The 16,759-nt window shown below is 36.3% G+C and overlaps 1 protein-coding gene across 3 annotated transcripts in view; it reads left to right on the forward strand.

The window, feature by feature from the left end:
• Positions 1-16,329, forward strand: part of abcg2a (ATP-binding cassette, sub-family G (WHITE), member 2a) — a 33,776-nt gene extending 17,447 nt beyond the window's left edge. For 2 of the 3 annotated variants that reach the window (XM_077218641.1, XM_077218642.1), the window contains exons 4-16: positions 64-178; positions 2,140-2,292; positions 2,627-2,784; positions 4,298-4,449; positions 4,550-4,651; positions 6,300-6,556; positions 7,275-7,357; positions 7,565-7,654; positions 7,872-7,996; positions 9,571-9,725; positions 11,143-11,232; positions 14,142-14,215; positions 15,833-16,329. In XM_077218641.1, coding sequence (XP_077074756.1) covers positions 64-178; positions 2,140-2,292; positions 2,627-2,784; positions 4,298-4,449; positions 4,550-4,651; positions 6,300-6,556; positions 7,275-7,357; positions 7,565-7,654; positions 7,872-7,996; positions 9,571-9,725; positions 11,143-11,232; positions 14,142-14,215; positions 15,833-15,983 — 1,705 coding nt within the window. In that variant the 3' untranslated portion in view covers positions 15,984-16,329. The remainder of the gene's footprint in view (positions 1-63; positions 179-2,139; positions 2,293-2,626; positions 2,785-4,297; positions 4,450-4,549; positions 4,652-6,299; positions 6,557-7,274; positions 7,358-7,564; positions 7,655-7,871; positions 7,997-9,570; positions 9,726-11,142; positions 11,233-14,141; positions 14,216-15,832) is intronic. The other variant, XM_077218643.1, reaches the window with a different exon arrangement.
• Positions 16,330-16,759: the final 430 nt, after the last annotated feature.

Raw genomic sequence — 16,759 nt, forward strand, 5'->3', positions numbered from 1 at the left:
GACAGAGACCTGACATGAAACATGACCCAAAACAAGACGATGTTGTTATATGTTTTAATGAAGGTTCCTGGATGTTCTGGCGGCTCGTAAGGATCCCGCTGGTCTTTCCGGAGAGGTTCTGATAGATGGAGCTCCTCAACCACCAAACTTCAAGTGTCTGTCGGGATATGTAGTGCAGGTATAAACTATAAACTATAGCTGTACATGTTATTTACGTATATAGCACTTTTCCAAACAAATCAATGCAGTTCACTGCAAAAAAATGCTTTTCTTACTTAGTATTTTTGTCTTGTTTCCAAAATCAAGCAGATGCATTAAATCAAGATGCATTTACTAAAGTAGTAAAATGACATAAGATATTAAGTCTTGTTTTCTAGGGTGTTTTTACTTAAAAAAAATAAAATAAAAATAATAATCTGCCAATGGGGTGAGAATAATAATGCGGTTTCTGTTTGAATTGAGATTATTTTTCTTATACCATTGGCAGATAATTTAGGTTTTTTAAAGCAAAAACTCACTTTTTATTTATTTCCCCAGAGAACAAGACTTAATATCTTACGTCATTTTACTACTTTAGTAAATGCATCTTGATTTGAGAAATGTTGGATATTTGGACTGGAAACAAGACAAAAATACTGAGTAAGAAAAGCCTTTTTTGCAGTGTACAGGTTCACATTCTGTAAGCACAAACACAGAGATCTGAGGAATCATTCATGTCTCCAGCACAACTGTTCAACTTTAATACTCATGCTTGACTCTAAAACTGACTTCAGCATTTAAAAGAGGAAGTTGAACTCGTTTTTCTGTACAACATGTGTCATGACTAAGAGATTTGTGAGATTGCTGACTAATATTAGAGTAGTAGGAGTGTAACTTTTGAGCAGTTTAGTTTATTTTCCTTCCCAACACACTTAAAAATAAAGGATATTAATTGGCATTGCATTGATGGTTCCATGAAGTTTTTAATGTTGCCCAGACAGCAACATGTGCATTTAACGCGTACCAGATGTGGGCCGGATCTAGTCCAACAATAATTTGCTGTCTGGGTGTTTGTATGTGGTGTTTTTAATATGCTTTAAAACAAACCATGTGTAAATTCATAAGTCGACAGCATTGCTGAGTATTTCCTCCTTAAAACTGCAGTGAACCAAAGACAGTCTCAAAAACACAGTTTGAAATCGCTGGTGTTTCTGACGTCACAAACTACCTTGTAACCAATCAGATCAACGTGTGATCGTCAACGAGTGGATCTCTGAGCTGAGTGAGTGAGTGGAGGCGGGGCTCATTTGCATATTTATAGTACCGTCACAATCATGTGACCAAACCCGTCAATGAGAGGGCGGAGATGGTGAACGGGAACATGTTTTTTGTGACATTAGCAAACACATTTTAGCCGTTTGATAACGTAGTCAAGCAAAAGGCTAGTCATATTAATTAATGTCATGCACTCGACTTGTAGACGAACCTGTAGAATTTGCTCTTAATCTTCTAAATCAGTTTCTGGTTCAAACATATATGACTGAATTAAACCAAACAAAAAATTAAACATTGTGTAGCGTTTACAACAGTAAAGTTGAGCGAGTGAATCAGGTAATCCAGGAGTGAGTGGAGGCGGGGCTAATTTGCATAATCATGTGTCCGCTCATACTAAATGAGGCAAGGGTGTCGAGTTACATTCATATTTTAAGCCATGAAGAAGTTCAATTTTATTTGAATAGAACATTCAAAAACAACCACAGTTGACCAAAGTGCTTAACAATGTCAAGATACACACAAATAAACAAACAAAAAATAAATAATTTTCGCTGGAAAAACTTTAAATATGTAATTTTGAGTATCAAAGATGAGTTTTAAGGAATTCAATTATTGACTGCAGAGGAACTTACGATAGATTACTTTAAAGCAGCAGCTTTTCCATAATTTAAATATGTTTAAAAGTAAGTACAGTGTAATAGAGTTCGTATAAGTTCTGTTTTCTTCAGGAGTCTGAATTCCTCTAAATCTAATAACTCTTTAATCTAATCTCAAATCACGCCAGCCGTGTCACGAGACACTCTACTTCCGTCTAAAATTGTGTGTGTTCAGAAAGTGCTCAGTCACGGTATAAACACTGAGAGTGTGTGTGTGTGTGTGTGTCAGGATGATGTGGTCATGGGGACGCTGACCGTGCGGGAGAATCTGCGTTTCTCAGCCGCTTTACGGCTGCCGAAGACGATCAGACAACGAGAGAAAGATGAGAAGGTGGAGAGACTCATCCAGGAGCTCGGCCTGAGCAAAGTGGCAGATTCACGGGTAACACACACTTATACACAGTTATAATCATTATACCATAAAAATACTATGTGTGAGTGTGATTGTGGAGAGTGCGGAGTGTGTGGAGTGAGAGAGTGAATGTGTGAGTGTGAGTGAGAGTGAGTGAATGTGTGAGAGTGAGTGAGAGAGTGAATGTGTGAGAGTGAGTGTGACTGAGAGTGAGTGAATGTGTGAGTGTGAGTGTAAGTGTGGTGATCTTTGTCATTTAGTGATGGGAAATATTAGTAATTTAACAAAGCCAGTGTTGTAGTTGCTGATTGTGTTCAGAGGGCGTTGCTTTGGCTCAAGGCTGCTCTGATTGGCTGGTTCACAGGTGGGCACGCAGCTGATTCGTGGAGTTTCGGGAGGAGAGAGGAAGAGGACGAACATCGGCATGGAGTTGATCATCGATCCATCAGTGCTTTTCCTGGACGAACCGACAACAGGCCTCGACGCCAGCACTGCCAACTCTGTCCTCATGCTGCTGAAGAAGTGTGTTCACACACTTACACACACACACACACACACACACACACACACACACAAACACACACACACTAACACGCACGCGTTCACACAGTCAACCTCATGCACACACACTTATACACACACACACATTCACTCACTCACACACACACACACTTCCACACTAACCCTAACAAATAAGAAATGTTGTGGAAAGAATGTTACTTTAAAACACAAAACTAAACCATCAGTAGGTGGCGGCAGGTGACCATCTTAATGAGTGAGTCATTGAGTCATTCATTCAAACGATTCATTCAAATGACTGATTCATTCAAGAATGAGGCAGTTGTTTATGAATGCGTCATTGAATCTGTGACTCAAATTATTAGTTCACATTTACATTTATTCATTTAGCAGACGCTTTTATCCAAAGCGACTTACAAATGAGAACAATAGAAGCAGTAAAACTAATAATAGGACAATAATAAGTGCTATGACCCAGTTTTTCTTCCCAGTTAAGTCTAACGCAGTATATGTACTTAACATTTTTTTATAAATAGATATAGAAGAGAGAGTGTTAGAATGAATGGATCAAGTGTTGCAGAAAATGGCCACGGACTTACGGTGTACTTACCTAAGAAAGTACTGGGTACTAATGCTTAATTTTACAGTGCGTTAACTTACTTGTATTTACAGTGTACTTACTTAAGAAAGTACTGGGTAATATAAGGTAAGTACATGGGTTAAGGTTAGGTTTAGGGGTAGGTTCAGGGTTAGTACCTAGTTATTACCCAGTTATTGTAATTACTAGTACATAGTATGTACATGGGGAGCAGGACTGTAAAAGGAAGCGTTACCGAGAGATCCTAGTGATGAGATGTAGATGGAGAAGAGAAGTGGTCCCAGCACTGAGCCCTGAGGCACTCCAGTATCTAGGTGTCAGTTTGTGGTTTGGTAAATTTGCCGCTGATGGTGGTTGTTTTAGTTATGAAGAATGTGGGAAAACCGTAAGCTATTAGGATGATGGAGGAGGATTGAGAAGAGAGGAGAAGGTTTTGAAAAGCATGCGAGAGTCAGAGGAATTGTTAATTTTGTTGTTATAGTAAGTTTAAAGCGCTGAATATTCATTGATGAAACTCGGTTGAATGTTGCTGTGAGATGCAATATGGTTCTGCTGTGATGTTTGTTTGTAACTTATTTTCGCTGCTGAAACAGAACAAAAACAGTCAATATTGTGTCTAAAATGTAAGTGACTTAATATTAACTTGTTTTTTTAACTGTTGCTTGAAATCAGTGTCTTTTTCAATCATGATGGCATTCAGAAAACAGCACTCTTGGTTGTGTAATGTTGCTTAAGCTTAACTCTGTCATATGTTATAAGTGTAAAAACGAGTATGAGAATGTGTACAAACAGACATTCTGTCTTTTAAGCGTGCATGTCTGTGTGTGTGTGTAAGTAAGTGTGTGTGTGTTTTTAGATGAACATAAACAGACATTCTGTCTTTTAAGCGTGTGTGTGTGTGTGTGTGTGTGTGTTCAGAATGGCTCTCAGCGGTCGCACCATCATCCTCTCCATCCATCAGCCGCGCTACTCGATCTACCGTCTGTTCGACAGCCTGACGCTCCTGGTGGGAGGAAGGATGGTGTATCACGGGCCGGCTCAGGACGCCCTGCAGTACTTCAGTGAGATCGGTGAGAACACACACACACACAGACACACACACACACACACACTTGCACACACACACACACACACACACACTCTCTCTCATGTCTTCTGTTTGTGTGTAAGGATACACCTGTGAACCTCATAACAACCCTGCTGATTTCTTCCTGGATGTCATCAATGGAGACTCAACGGCTGTCACTCTCAACAAGTTACACAACAGTGATGGTACGACACCCACACACACACACACACACACGCACACACACTCCCCTTCTGTGTGTCTGCAGTCTCGCTGTATAAACGGCCACTTTGCTGCTTTTTTTTTAGTCAAGAACCCCCCATTCAAATAATATCCACACACACTGATATATATTACCACAGTGGATATATATAACTATAGTGGAATTTGAATTAATATTTACTACTATATAATATACATCATTCATAAATATCATGAGAAAAGTATTCTTATTTTCGTAATTTTATTCGTACATTAATCGATCAAATTGAAGAATTTGAAAATGAAAGTTGAAGCACACATTTAATTATACTACGGGGGGGGGGGGGGGTTCTAAATGTAAATATTACATTTAGCTTATTTTAACGAATTAATTTTATTTAATATATACTACTATATAATATTTATCCTTCAGAAATAACATTAGAAAATTATTTTTCATTTTTGTAATTCTTTAAGTATTTCTATTTAGCTTTAATTTATTTTTATTTCAGTTTTAGTTTTAGTCATTTTAGTACTACTTAATATATTTTAAACCTAATATAAACTTAATATATTTCCATGTAACATTTGTAATGTGTTTTTTTTCAAGCCTTTAGTAACACATTTGTAATAGTTTAAGTAAAGGATAAAGTGCAGGATCATGTATGTGTGAATGATTGATGAGTCTCTACATGCGTGTGAATGCCAGAATTGGACCAGGATCAGCTGAGTTCATCTCTGAACTTGTGACGTACTAAGTCATATTTACGAGACAAAGACAGGTTATGACATTTTATGACAGTCAAACATAAGTAATATGTCAATATTTTCAACTTTTTATGTCATAAATTTGAAACGTATTTGAATTATAATTTATTTCATAATTTAGACTTGGTATGTCATAATTTCAAATTTTTATTTCATCATTATAACTATTTGTCGATTTTGAATTTTATTTCGTAATTTAGACTTGGTATGCCATAATTTCAACTTTTTGTCATAATTAGAATTTAAGTCATTTTCAAATTTTATTTTGTAATTTTAACTCAGTATGTCATCATTTCAAATTTTTATTTCATAATTATAACTATTTGTCGATTTCTAATTTTATTTTGTAATTTAGACTTGGTATGTCATAATTTCAACTTTTTATGTCACAATTAGAATTTAATTCAATTTAAAATTTTATGTCGTAATTTTAACTTAGTATGTCATAATTTCAACTTTTTATTTCATAATTATAACAATTGGTCGATTTTGAATTTTATTTCATAACTTAGAAATAAGTATGCCATAATTTAATTTTTTTAGATCATTATCAGAATTTAAGTCAATTTCAAATTTTATTTTGTAATTTTAACTCAGTATGTCATAATTTCAACTTTTTATTTCATAATTGTAAGTATTTGTCGATTTTTAATTTTATTTTTTAATTTAGACTTGGTATGTCATAAATTCAACTTTTTGTCATTATCATAATTTAAGTCCATTTCATCTTTTAATTTCATAAATATAACCATTTGTCGATTTTGAATTTTATTTCGTATTTTAGACTTGGTATGTCATAATTTCAACTTTTTATGTCAATCATCAGAATTTAAGTAAATTTCAAATTGAATGATTGATGAATCTCTACATGCGTGTGAATGCCAGAACTGGATCAGGATCAGCTGAGTTCATCTCTGAAGGGCATCGAGGATCGTTTAGTGGAGGAATACAAGAACAGCTCCAACTACAAACACACCAAAGGTGAACTGGAGCGCATCGTTCAGGGTCAGGCGAACAGCATTCAGGTCAAAATCAAAACCAGAACCATCACCTACAGCACGTCCTTCTTCCACCAGTTCAACTGGGTCCTCAAGAGAACCTTCCGGAACCTGATGCTAAACCCGCAGACCTCCTTCGCTCAGGTCAGGCGCTCAACAGCTGAACACATCAAAACGTTGAAATTGTGTGTCATAATTACGAGACTAAGTCAAGATTGACATATCAAACGGTCAAACATAATTCATATGTCATAATTTCAACTTTATGGCATAATTAGAATTAAAATAAATTTTAAATTTTATTTTGTAATTTTAACTTAGAATGTCATAATTTCAACATTTTATGTCATAATTAGAATTTAAGTCAATTAAAACATTTATTTCGTAATTTTAACAGTCAATTTAAAGTTTTTGTCATAATTAGAATTTGTCAATTTCAAATTGTATTTCGTCATTTTAACCTAGTATGTCATTATCTAAACCTTTTTTGTCAAACTTTGTTAATTTTATTTCGTAATTTTAACAGTTGTCAATTTCAACTGTTTGTCATAATTAGAATTTGTCAATTTCAAATTTTATTTAGTCATTTTAATTTAGCATATCATAATTTCAACATTTTATGTCATTATAACTTGATTAAGAACTTGATTATATATCTTTATTATAAGTTTATTTAGAATTGTATTTCTTAATTTAGACTTGGTATGACCATTATAACTTTTTAAGTCATAATTTTAAATATTTATCTCATAATTATGAAAGAAAAAGTAAGAAAGTAGAAAGAAAAAAAGAAAATGAAAGAAAACAAAAAGATGAAGGTTTAATTGGCGTTTCTATATTAATGTGAGTATTGTTCCTCCAGATCGGGGTGATAATCTTCCTGGCTCTGGTGGTTGGAGCGATATTTTTCGGATTGCAGGAAAACTCGAGTGGGATTCAGAACCGGTACGAAACACGTTCATCAGTGTTTGAATCACAGAACAGAAGCTGTAGCATCGCACTCGTCTTATGAAAAACAATTTACTTAATGATATTGTGTGAAATAAGTGTCAAAATATTGTGTGAATCCCATATTTTCCTTCAGCCAGTGAAAAACTCAAGTTGTTTGTTCTGTAATAACTGTGTGTGTGTTTGTGTCTGTCTGTGTTTCAGGATCGGTGCCTTATTCTTCATCACTACTAATCAGTGCTTTAGTTCAGTTTCATCAGCTGAACTCTTCATCTCAGAGAGGAAATTGTTTGTGTAAGTACACAGACACACACACACACACTCACACATGCTCACACACACACACGCTATTTACAGGGGGTGAAATAAACTCCACCGAAATATTATAGGTTGAGTGCTTTGTTTATTAGCGGCAATGATTTTGGCTCGTGTGATGTTTTATGTACGGTTACTATTGTGACTATAATGGAGATATTTAATAATTATATGTTTTGTTGTTGTTGTGTCTCAGCCACGAGTACATCAGCGGCTACTACAGAGTGTCTGTGTACTTTCTGTCGAAGTTTCTGTCTGACATCCTCACGCTGCGCACCATCCCTGCCATCATCTTCAGCTGCGTGGCCTACTGGATGATCGGTGTGTGTGTGTGTGTGTGTGTGTGTGTGTGTGCTGTCTGACATCTGCGCACCATCTGTGCCAGCTGTGGCCTACTAGTGAGTGAGTGAGTGAGTGATAGTGAGTGAGTGAGTGATTGATAGTGAGTGAGTGATAGATAGTGAGTGAGTGATAGTGAGTGATTGATAGTGAGTGAGTGATAGTGAGTGAGTGATAGATAGTGAGTGAGTGATAGTGAGTGATTGATAGTGAGTGAGTGATAGATAGTGAGTGATAGATAGTGAGTGAGTGATAGTGAGTGATAGTGAGTGATAGTGAGTGATATTGAGTGATAGTGAGTGATAGTGAGTGATAGTGAGTGATAGATAGTGAGTGATAGATAGTGAGTGATAGATAGTGAGTGAGTGATAGTGAGTGATAGATAGTGAGTGATAGATAGTGAGTGATAGATAGTGAGTGATAGATAGTGAGTGATAGATAGTTAGTGAGTGAGTGATAGATAGTGAGTGATTGATAGATAGTGAGTGAGTGATAGTGAGTGATAGATAGTGAGTGATAGATAGTGAGTGAGTGATAGATAGTGAGTGATAGATAGTGAGTGATAGATAGTGAGTGATAGATAGTGAGTGATAGATAGTGAGTGATAGATAGTGAGTGATAGATAGTGGGTGATAGATAGTGAGTGCTAGAGAGTGAGTTATAGAGAGTGAGTGATAGTGAGTGAGTGATAGTGAGTGAGTGAGTGATAGTGAGTGAGTGATAGTGAGTGTGAGTGAGTGATAGTGAGTGATAGTGAGTGATAGTGAGTGATAGTGAGTGATGGTGATAGTGAGTGATGGTGATAGTGAGTGATGGTGATAGTGAGTGATGGTGATAGTGAGTGATGGTGATAGTGAGTGATAGATAGTTAGTGAGTGAGTGATAGATAGTGAGTGAGTGATAGATAGTGAGTGAGTGATAGTGAGTGATAGATAGTGAGTGAGTGATAGTGAGTGATAGATAGTGAGTGAGTGATAGATAGTGAGTGAGTGATAGATAGTGAGTGAGTGATAGATAGTGAGTGATAGATAGTGAGTGATAGATAGTGAGTGATAGATAGTGAGTGATAGTGAGTGAGTGATAGTGAGTGAGTGATAGATAGTGAGTGATAGATAGTGAGTGATAGATAGTGAGTGATAGAGAGTGAGTGATAGAGTGAGTGAGTGATAGTGAGTGAGTGATAGTGAGTGAGTGATAGTGAGTGAGTGATAGTGAGTGAGTGATAGTGAGTGATAGTGAGTGATAGTGAGTGATTGTGATAGTGAGTGATGGTGATAGTGAGTGATGGTGATAGTGAGTGATGGTGATAGTGAGTGATGGTGATAGTGAGTGATGGTGATAGTGAGTGATGGTGATAGTGAGTGATAGTAATAGTGAGTGATAGTGATGAGTGATGAGTGATAGTGAGTGATAGTGAGTTAGTGAGTGATAGTGAATGAGTGAGTGATAAATAGTGAGTGAGTGATAGATAGTCAGTGATAGTGAGTGAGTGAGTGAGTGAGAGAGTGAGAGTGTGTGGAGTCTTCTTTGATGCTGTGTTGTGATTGGTTCTCCAGGCCTGAAGGCATCGGTGGAGGCGTTCTTCATCTTCCTCTTCTCCATCATGATGGTCTCGTACACGGCGACTGCCATGACTCTGGCCATCTCTGCGGATCAGACGGTGGTGGCCATCGCTAACATCTTCATGACCATCAGCTTCGTCTTCATGATGGTAAACACACACACACACATTCATGCGCATCATAAACTAAAACTACTAAAGGGCTGTTCACACCAAGACTGATAACAGTCTGTTTATTCTAAGCTCGTGGGCTGCTGTTTCAAAGTGTGTACAATGTCTGTGAACATGTATTTGCAGTTCTTGTTGCATTTACAGGCTTTAACCAGCAGATGTCCTCAGCATGCTGTTTTGAGTGAAGCTATTGCAATAGTGTGAACTCTGCTATTCTTAAATATGGAGGTCAATTTTTAGAACTATATCTTTATAGTTATCGTTCTTGGTGCAAACGGGCCGGATCGGGGCCGACATAATGTTGGTACTGTTTAGGCAACTATGCAATAAATTACAAAAATCTGTATTCAAATATTATTAAAAATTTTGTAAAGACGTCACTTTTAGCCTCTACTTGTATTAGGGATGCACCGATATATCGGACAATAATCGGTATCGGCCGATAAAAGCAATTATTTTAACAATCGGCCATTGACCATCTCTCCTGTGTTGTTAACGGCAAGTTATCGTGACAATAAAGCATTAACAGTTAAAAACAACGGCGTTAAAGCCCCATTGTAGTCTATTATTTTATCCCTTAAAACTCATCTTTGATCACCAAAATTACGCATTTAAACGTTTTTTTCTATCATGCTTTAAAATATCTCGAATGTAACTCAACACCCTTGCCTCATTTAGTATGCGTGGTTCTATGAATATGCAAATGAGCCCCGCCTCCACTCACTCACTGACTCAGAGATCCACTCGTTGACGATCACACGTTGATCTGATTGGTTACAAGGTCGTTTGTGACGTCAGAAACACCAGCGATTTCAAACCGTGTTTTTGAGACTGTCTTTGGTTCACTGCAGTTTTAAGGAGAAAATACTCAGCAATGGTGTCGACTTATGAATTTGCACATGGTTTGTTTTAAAGCATATTAAAAACACCATATAGGCATATAAACAACATTAAACCATGAGTGGAGGCGGGGCTCATTTGCATATTCACAAAACCGAGTATACTAAATGAGGCAAGGGTGTCGAGTTACATTCAAGATATTTTAAGGCATGGAGAAAAAAAACTTTTAAATATGTCATTTTGGTGATCAAAGATGAGTTTTGAGGGATACAATTATTGACCACAGGGGGACTCTAAAAAAAATCAGTCTATCAGCATCAGCAGATATCATTCTGAATGATCGGCTATCGTTATGGCTATAAATATAGATTTTAGAATTATTTAAAGATAAAATAATAAAGGACATCAGTGTTCAGATTGTATAGCAGCTGTATGATGTTGGCTGATCTAGTGCATAAAATGCATTTAATGTTAATATAAATACACGTGTTTAGTTTAACATTGTTTGTTACTTCTCTCTTTCTGAATGTGTGTGTGTGTGTGTGTGTGTGTGTAGATCTTCTCTGGGCTGTTGGTGAATCTCCCCAGTGTGGCTAGTTGGTTGAACTGGTTGAAGTACTTCAGTATTCCTCGTTACGGTCTCGCTGTGAGTGTCCAATCAGAGCTGGTGTCTCAAACTGTCCATGGCATTCAGTTTCTTTGACACTCAGCAGTGTCGTTTTACTATCATTGAGAGACTAGATGTATAAAGTATTTTTTAAGTATACAAAAAATTGTTTTAAGTGTGTTAGGGTTGGCTTGACAAAACAATGTTAATTCATGCTAGCAACAGATTAAATCATGTTAAACATGCTAGCAACATGCTAAAACATGTTAGCAATATGCTAAATCATGATATCAACATGTTAAAGCATGTTAGCAACAGTGTTGTGCAAGTTACTTCCAAACTGTAATACATTATATATTACTTGTTACTGTTATTTAAAAGTAATTCATTACCTTACAACATTACTGTCTCAGAATTGTAATGCGTTACATTACTCCTGTATTACTTTTGAGTTACTTTCACCAAAATAACTATACAGAAGTAGAACTTAACATTCTAAAATGACTAGGGCTGTAACGATATGTGATATGAAACCGAAATCGCGACACTCAGATCCAGGAACCTGCAGAATGGCGACACACCCCTTCCAACTCCCAGTGTTATCCATACCGTCCAGATCCAATGCTACCACATCTTTAAATTACTATTAGTATTATTTGAAGTTAACTTAACATTATAAAATATGTAGACTATACACCACAAAACTAGTTGAGGATAAATTATTTAAAATTTGGGAATTCCAGCGTTATGGACATGACATTTGCAGACTTGCAGTCAAAAATTATATAATTATATAAATTCTCAGAAAATGCATTAATACCAAAATATTGAAACGTCTGTTTATCCATAGGCTCCTCCCAGAAAGGAGTCCAGACATTAGAAAAATATCAGTCTACACATGCGTTGTATATTTAATATTAGGGAAATAGACAGTCATGTGTGACAAAAAAAAAAACTTTAACTTTTAGGAGGCAACGATTTTTGTTGTTGTAATTCTGTGAATTACACTGCTCAAATCTAATGAAGAAGGGTTGGCTCTCCACAGAACATAAAATATTCATTTTATTTTATTTTTCGTGTTCGCATTTATGAGGAAAAAACAATGTTACAGACGTGACAGTTCTCCGTTACGGACGCGACCGCTCTGAAGCGGCACTAAAAGACTGCTTTAAAACTTTCACAGACACCTTACACAGAAGACACGAAGCCTTTCTTTAAAGTGAATTTCGTTTTGTATTAATTTTACGGACCTGAAAAATGTATCTATATTGAAATGTCTACTTGTAAACAGAACAATTCAAAACGAAAGAAAACAGACTGCTCTCTGCTTATGAAATGAAATGTGCATTTCTCTCTGGTGCATTCATAGCCTACTGCGAAGATCGCGAGTCAGCATCGTCAACTTCATCTTGACTTTATTAATAAACAATCAACATGTCTCCTTGCTATATTTGCTTTTGCCGGTTCTTTGTGACAGCTTTTAGGTGCTTTATCGGCAGCGCCGCCGCCCTTACATGAACGCGTCACCACGGCATCAAAAACATGATTGCGTGATGAAAACATGAAAAATACCACATAAACATAGCCTAACTGTTTAAAAAGAAAACACAGAACGAATAGCCTAATGCTCATACGTCCATCGATTCGCGAATGTATAATCTTCTTCATGCCATCTTCACCATTAGCTGCTTTTCCACTGGCCAGCGCGAGCACAGAGGCCGAAATCATACCTCACGGCACTCCTGTAAAAAATAAATCGCTATACAAATATATAAGACGCTGCCATTTAGTCTTTAATTACAGACTTGGACACCACACGCGGCTATTGACTGACCACGAACAGGTAATTTAGCCTACTTGCATCATTAATTCGTTAATGCCTGGCGGTCTTGCTGTTTTTTGTTTGTTTGTTTGTTTTACAATTAAAACTAAAAGTCTGTTGTAACGCAAGCCTTACCGAACATGTACCGAGTAAAATATTACTGAAAATTGATTAGTAATGCCTTACACTACTGCGTTACAGCAAAACGTAATATGTTACTGTAATGCATTACTTTTGTAACGCGTTACTCCCAACACTGGTTAGCAATATGTTAAATCGTGATAGCAACATGATACAACAGGCTAACAATGTGTTAAATTGTGCTAGCAACATGTTAAAGCAGAATAACAATGCAAATCATGGTAAACATTATATCAAAACATGCTAGCAAACATGCTTAAACATTTTAGCAATGTGTTAAATCACTCTAGCAACATCATGAATCATGCAAGCAACATGTTAAAACAGCAATGTTATATCATGCTAGAAACTAAATTTTGCAAGGAAAAGTGTTGGGGTAACGCATTACAAGTGACATGAGTTACATAATCAGATTAAATAACTTTATTTACTAATTTCAACAAAATATCTGTGTTTTTTTTACTAAGAAACACAAGAAAAAATATAACTTTTTGTTATTAAGAAACAATCAAGCAAACCAACCAAGATGAGAAAAAGTAACGCATCATTACTTTCCATAAAAAGTTACTAAGTAAAGTAATGTTACTTTTCTTAGAGAGTAACCCAATATTGTAACACAGTAACTTTGCCCGACTCTGTTTAGGAACATACATGCTAGAAACATTCCTGCAACGAGTTAAACTTTGAGTGAAATAAGTTTTAGTAGGATTTAAGACTTTTAGACAGGGCTTTGTCATCAAACTTTACTCATCCAGTTTGTATTAATGTTAATTTCAGTTGTAGTTATTGTAGTACATGAAGGTGAACTAAATGGAAAGTAGGAGAAAAAAAAAAACATTTAAAAAAGATTTGACTTCAAGTTCAAGCAACGTTTTTTGAGTTTTTTTTTTTTAAGTATAAGAACCCTGACACTAAAAGCATGCTGTTTGATTTGTTGAATGCAGAAGAAATAATGTTTATTTATGGTTGATGATGATTTTTTTAGGCTCTGGAAATCAACGAGTTCACCAGCCTCAGGTTCTGTGACACCAGGAACACAACCGGCACGTCAGAGGAAGTGTGAGTATGAAGCATGGACTGTAAAATAATATGTGCGTGACGTCACCCGTAGTGTTTCTGAAGAGCATTTTTGAAGCCCAGAGTGGGCGGAGCCGGCCGTCGCCATCTTGTTAACATGGGATTGACTTTCTTTTGGTCTCTAGAGGCCAGTCAATGAATTGCAGTTTAAGTCACTTCAGTGTTGGATTAAAGAGAGACCGGAAGGTTGCTGTATGGTTTAAAGCTACGTGACCTGCTGATCAGTGGCGATTTATATATCCAAAAACGCCCAGATAGAAACATAGGATTGGTCCAGATCCGGCTTACATCTGTGCCGTGTGGAATCCATGTGTACCGGATGTGTACCGGATGTGGGCCGGATCTGGGCCGACACTGTGTTGCTGTTTGTATGTGAATTGAACTTGTGGGCAAAATTGGAATTTAACACACAATTGCTACTGTATATCATGCAATTTTGACTTTATATCAGCAATTGGGACATTATATCATGCAATTCTGAGATAAAAAGTCAGAATTTTCAGATTATAGTCACAATTACCTTTTTTTATTTTTCATTCTGTGGCGGAAACAAGCTTCCATAGGATTTCCATCCAAAGGTGCAATTGGAATATGGCATAATGCTGCGATGCCATTGGTCAGCTGGTTACTGCAGTTATCCAATCAGAGCCTCTGCTGAGGCAAATCGAGGGATTTATTTGGAAAATGTGTTTCCATCATAGTTTTTATGCACATGTTTTCTTATCAGATAAAAATGATCTGCCTCAATTTAGCGCATACAAGATTCATGCACATTTTTTAGAATTTATGCACATTTTGGTGTTTCCATCCAGTTTTTTTTTTTTAGTTTTTTTACATGATAGCCTTATAAAAAGTTAGACTTTTGTAACAACAACCGTTATTGACCTATGTAGCAAATTTGCTCCAAAGTATATATGAAAATGTTATTATAACTCATTATAATTAATTACAATTATTGACTACAGGGTGGCTTTAAATTATCCAAATATATTTGGATCATTTAAAGTCACCCTCTAGTCAATAATTGTATCCCTTAAAGCTCATCTTTGATCACCAAAATAACACATTTAAATGGTTTTTCCTTGAAAAAAAACAACTTCATGCCTTAAAATGGCTTGAATGTAACTCGACACCATTGCCTCATTTAGTATGTGTGGTTCTATGAATATGCAAATGATTTTGCATATTCATGCAAAATCAGGCCCCGCCTCCACTCACTCACTCAGCGATCCCCCCGTTGACGATCACACGTTGATCTGATTGGTTACAAGGTAGTTTGTGACGTCAGAAACACCAGCGATTTCAAACCGTGTTTTTGAGACTGTCTTTGGTTCACTGCCGTTTTAAGCAGAAAATACTTGACTTATGAATTTACACATGGTTTGTCTTAAAGCATATTAAAAACACCACATAGACATATAAACAACATTAAAAGCTAGATTATCACCACAGAGGGACTTTCATAGAATTAACTTGAAGTAGCAGAATTAATATTAAATCAATTAACTTGTTCATCCAGTGAACGCTTAGTATTAATAATCTATAATCCTACAGTACTTTTGCTCCCGACACTCATGTTTTTCTTGTTTCTCATTGCAGTTGTACCACAGGCGAGGAGTTCCTGCAGGAACAAGGCATCGATTATTCAACCTGGGGTTTGTGGCAGAATCACTTGGCTATGGGAATCATGACCTTCATTTTCCTGGTCATTGCTTACCTCAAGCTGCGCTTCATCAAAAAATTCACATAAACTCGTATCATCGTCTTCCTAATACACTCCAACATTCATCACAAGACACCGTTTTCACACGGAACCAATCATCGTATGCTGAAGTCATACAAATACATACAAATGCATGTCCTGCTGACATAAATTATCAGTTTTAACTGCTCAGGTATTGTACAAATCATAAATGTCAAATATTTTAGCTTTTCCAATGTTTCACACTTGTTAGTTCATTTTATTTGGTGCACATGTTTTTCTATGAGACTATGCTAATATTTCTGCAAAATTTCATTTATATATTTTGTTAAAATAAATACTTTTGACATTTTATTTTAAGAGAACTGTTTAATAAAAACAAATGTTCACATTGTTTGTTTGTCATTTTAGGCTATTCATGTCTAAAGAGGACACGGGAATTAAAATTTGCCTTGATCTTTTGGCAAAGCCCCAAAAACAGCTCGTTTTGATATTGCGTGGTCTGTGACATCATACATTTGCATATGCCCGCCTCCAGAGCAAGACATCGACCAATAGTTACACATCATCACACCACAGGCTCCGCCCACTGGCCGTCAGTCTCTTAAATGAAAGAACGTTTGTCCAGTTTAAACAGCTGGTTTGAGTTACTGAAGCCTTAAAGGAGTCTCGCTCCTTAAAAACTGATCATTGAAAGTAAATGTTTTTCAGCATATAAGCCATTATTTTCAACCCTTTGTCTGAAATTATCAGTTTTTAAGGAGCAGCTCTTTTAAGGCTTCAGAAACTGGCTTTGTGAAAAAAACTTTAGTAAGCTCATGGTA

Source organism: Siphateles boraxobius, unplaced genomic scaffold, assembly GCF_051911475.1.
Source record: "Siphateles boraxobius isolate OS27281-9 unplaced genomic scaffold, OSU_SipBor_1 77, whole genome shotgun sequence".
Lineage (NCBI taxonomy): Eukaryota > Metazoa > Chordata > Actinopteri > Cypriniformes > Leuciscidae > Siphateles > Siphateles boraxobius.